This window comes from Pipistrellus kuhlii, unplaced genomic scaffold (assembly GCF_014108245.1).
Source record: "Pipistrellus kuhlii isolate mPipKuh1 unplaced genomic scaffold, mPipKuh1.p scaffold_m20_p_9, whole genome shotgun sequence".
Taxonomy (NCBI): Eukaryota; Metazoa; Chordata; class Mammalia; order Chiroptera; family Vespertilionidae; genus Pipistrellus; species Pipistrellus kuhlii.
The window spans coordinates 30,795,895-30,798,336 of NW_023425595.1; the positions used below are offsets into that span (position 1 = coordinate 30,795,895).

Sequence of the window (2,442 nt, forward strand, 5' to 3'; positions counted from 1 at the left end):
ATGCATGGATATTTTTTTTCTCCACCTATCTTCTATTTGGACAAATATATGGAAGAACTGAGATTACAAAAGAGTAGAAAATCTGGGGAGTCATAATAAGGTAACAAATGTTCAGTAACGTAAGACAGTGGAAAGAACACGGAGTGGTTCGATGAATACATGGAATGCTCGGGAAGAAGGAAGAACAGTTTCCCCTTAGATCTTGAACAGAGTTATGCCCATAAAGAGTTCATAGTTTTAAATGTAAAAAAGGACAAAGTGCCACCCTAACCAGTTTGGCTCAGTGGATAGAGCGTCGGTCTGCGGACTGAAAGGTCCCAGGTTCGATTCCGGTCAAGGGCATGTACCTTGGTTGAGGGCACATCCTCAGTAGGGGGTGTGTAAGAGGCAGCTGAATGGATGTTATGGATGTTTCTTTCTCATCGATGTTTCTTCCTCTCTGTAAAATATATATATATATATATATATATATATATATATATATATATATATATATATGTGTGTGTGTGTGTGTGTGTGTGTGTGTGTGTGTGTGTGTGTGTGTGTATATATATATATATATATATATATATATATATATATTAAAGAACAAAGTGGCAATAGGCACAGCTGTAAAGAAAAGGCAATGTAATCTGTTTAGCCAGCTAGAAAAAAAATGAGAAAACTCAAAACAATTTCAGAAATGTTGGTGACAATGAGAGACAAGAATGAATGAAAGAAAGTCGACTAATGTCATTAAGTAAGTGGCTGGATGGTATTTAAGAGTATTAAAATATTAGGCTCAGGCCATTGATAAAATTGTATTATTTTCTTTTTTTACAGGAGAGTGGTCATAGAATCTAAGAAATAGCCCCAGTATGGGAGGTCACCCCCACAACAGCTCAGAGTTTCCACCTTTCACCCTGACTGGTCTTCCAGGGCTGGAGACCTCCCAACATTGGATGTTTCTGCTCCTTGGTACCCTCTATATTGTTTCCATTGTGGGCAATGCCCTTATCCTTTTTATTATCAAAGAGAAGCAGAGCTTGCATCAGCCTATGTACTATTTCCTGTCCATGCTGTCAGTTAATGACCTAGGTGTGTCTTTTTCCACACTGCCCACAGTCCTGGCTACATTTTGCTTTCACTTAAGGAAGATCAGTTTTGATTTTTGCATGGCTCAAATGTTCTTTATCCACTTCTTCTCCTTCACAGAGTCTGGAATCCTGCTGGTTATGAGCTTTGACCGCTATGTGGCCATCTGTAACCCACTGCGCTATGCCACAGTGCTCACTGATGCCCGTGTGGCACGCATGGGCATGTCTGTTATCATTCGCAGTTTCTGTATGGTTTTCCCATTGCCTTTCCTTCTGAAGAGGTTGTCTTTCTGCAAGGTCAATGTACTCTCTCATGCCTACTGCCTGCATCCAGATCTTATCCGCCTGCCGTGTGGTGACATCACCATCAATAATATTTTTGGTCTATTCATTGTCATCTCTACCTTTGGCCTGGACTCTGCACTAATTCTCATCTCCTATGTGCTTATACTACGCTCTGTACTTGCCATTGCCTCTTGGGAGGAACGGTTAAAGACACTCAACACGTGTGTATCACACATGTGTGCTGTGCTCATCTTCTATGTACCCATGGTTGGTGTGTCTATGGCAGCTCGCTATGGGAGGCATGCTCCACAGTATGTGCACACACTGATGTCCCTCATTTATCTTTTTGTTCCTCCAATGCTCAACCCTGTCATCTATTCCATCAAAACCAAGGAGATTCGTCAGAGGCTTTTCAAAATACTACTGGGAACTAAGTTTTAAGCAGGAATCATGGTGAAAGGTCAAGACTCAGAAGATATTTACTGTTACCCAAATTTGAGTTTTCTAGACTTATTTTAACAAGGCTTTTAAATATTTTTTTTGGCACCAACCTATTAGGATTTCTGCCTCCAGATGCTTAATGATATCCTGGCACTAGTTAAGATGCTAATTAACATGTTTTGGCAAGATAAACCGGGTTATCATTTAGCAAAAAATGTTTTTCTTTTTTAATTAAAAAATGCACATCTTCATTATCAGTCCCCAAATTTGTCACAATATATTTTTATTATAATTCTTTAAAGTGAATTATCACAAAGAAAACTAAACTACTTATTACTGTGGAAATAGTACCAGAATGGGTGAAGGATTCTTTTCCCCAGTATGATGGTAAAGATAGTTCTAGTTTTAATTCTTTGAGGAACTTTCATCATATTTTCTATAAGAGATGCACTATTTTACATTCTCATCAGTGTGTAAGGTCCAGACCCCTCCTCACTCCAGTCAAGACTTGTTATCTTTTGTTTTCTTGCTAACAGCCAACTTGACCAGTATAAAATAATTTTTTGTAGTTTCAATATTCATTTTCTTTATAATCAGAGACATTGAACATTTTTCATATACCTTCTGGGCATTTGTATGT

General features: G+C 38.4%; 1 protein-coding gene across 1 annotated transcript; it reads left to right on the top strand.

Annotated features, from left to right (window-relative positions):
- Positions 1-857: 857 nt before the first annotated feature.
- LOC118713501 (olfactory receptor 51I2-like) lies at positions 858-1,802 on the top strand. Its single transcript, XM_036428130.1, has one exon. The coding sequence runs from the start codon at positions 858-860 to the stop codon at positions 1,800-1,802; it is 945 nt and encodes a 314-aa protein (XP_036284023.1).
- Positions 1,803-2,442: the final 640 nt, after the last annotated feature.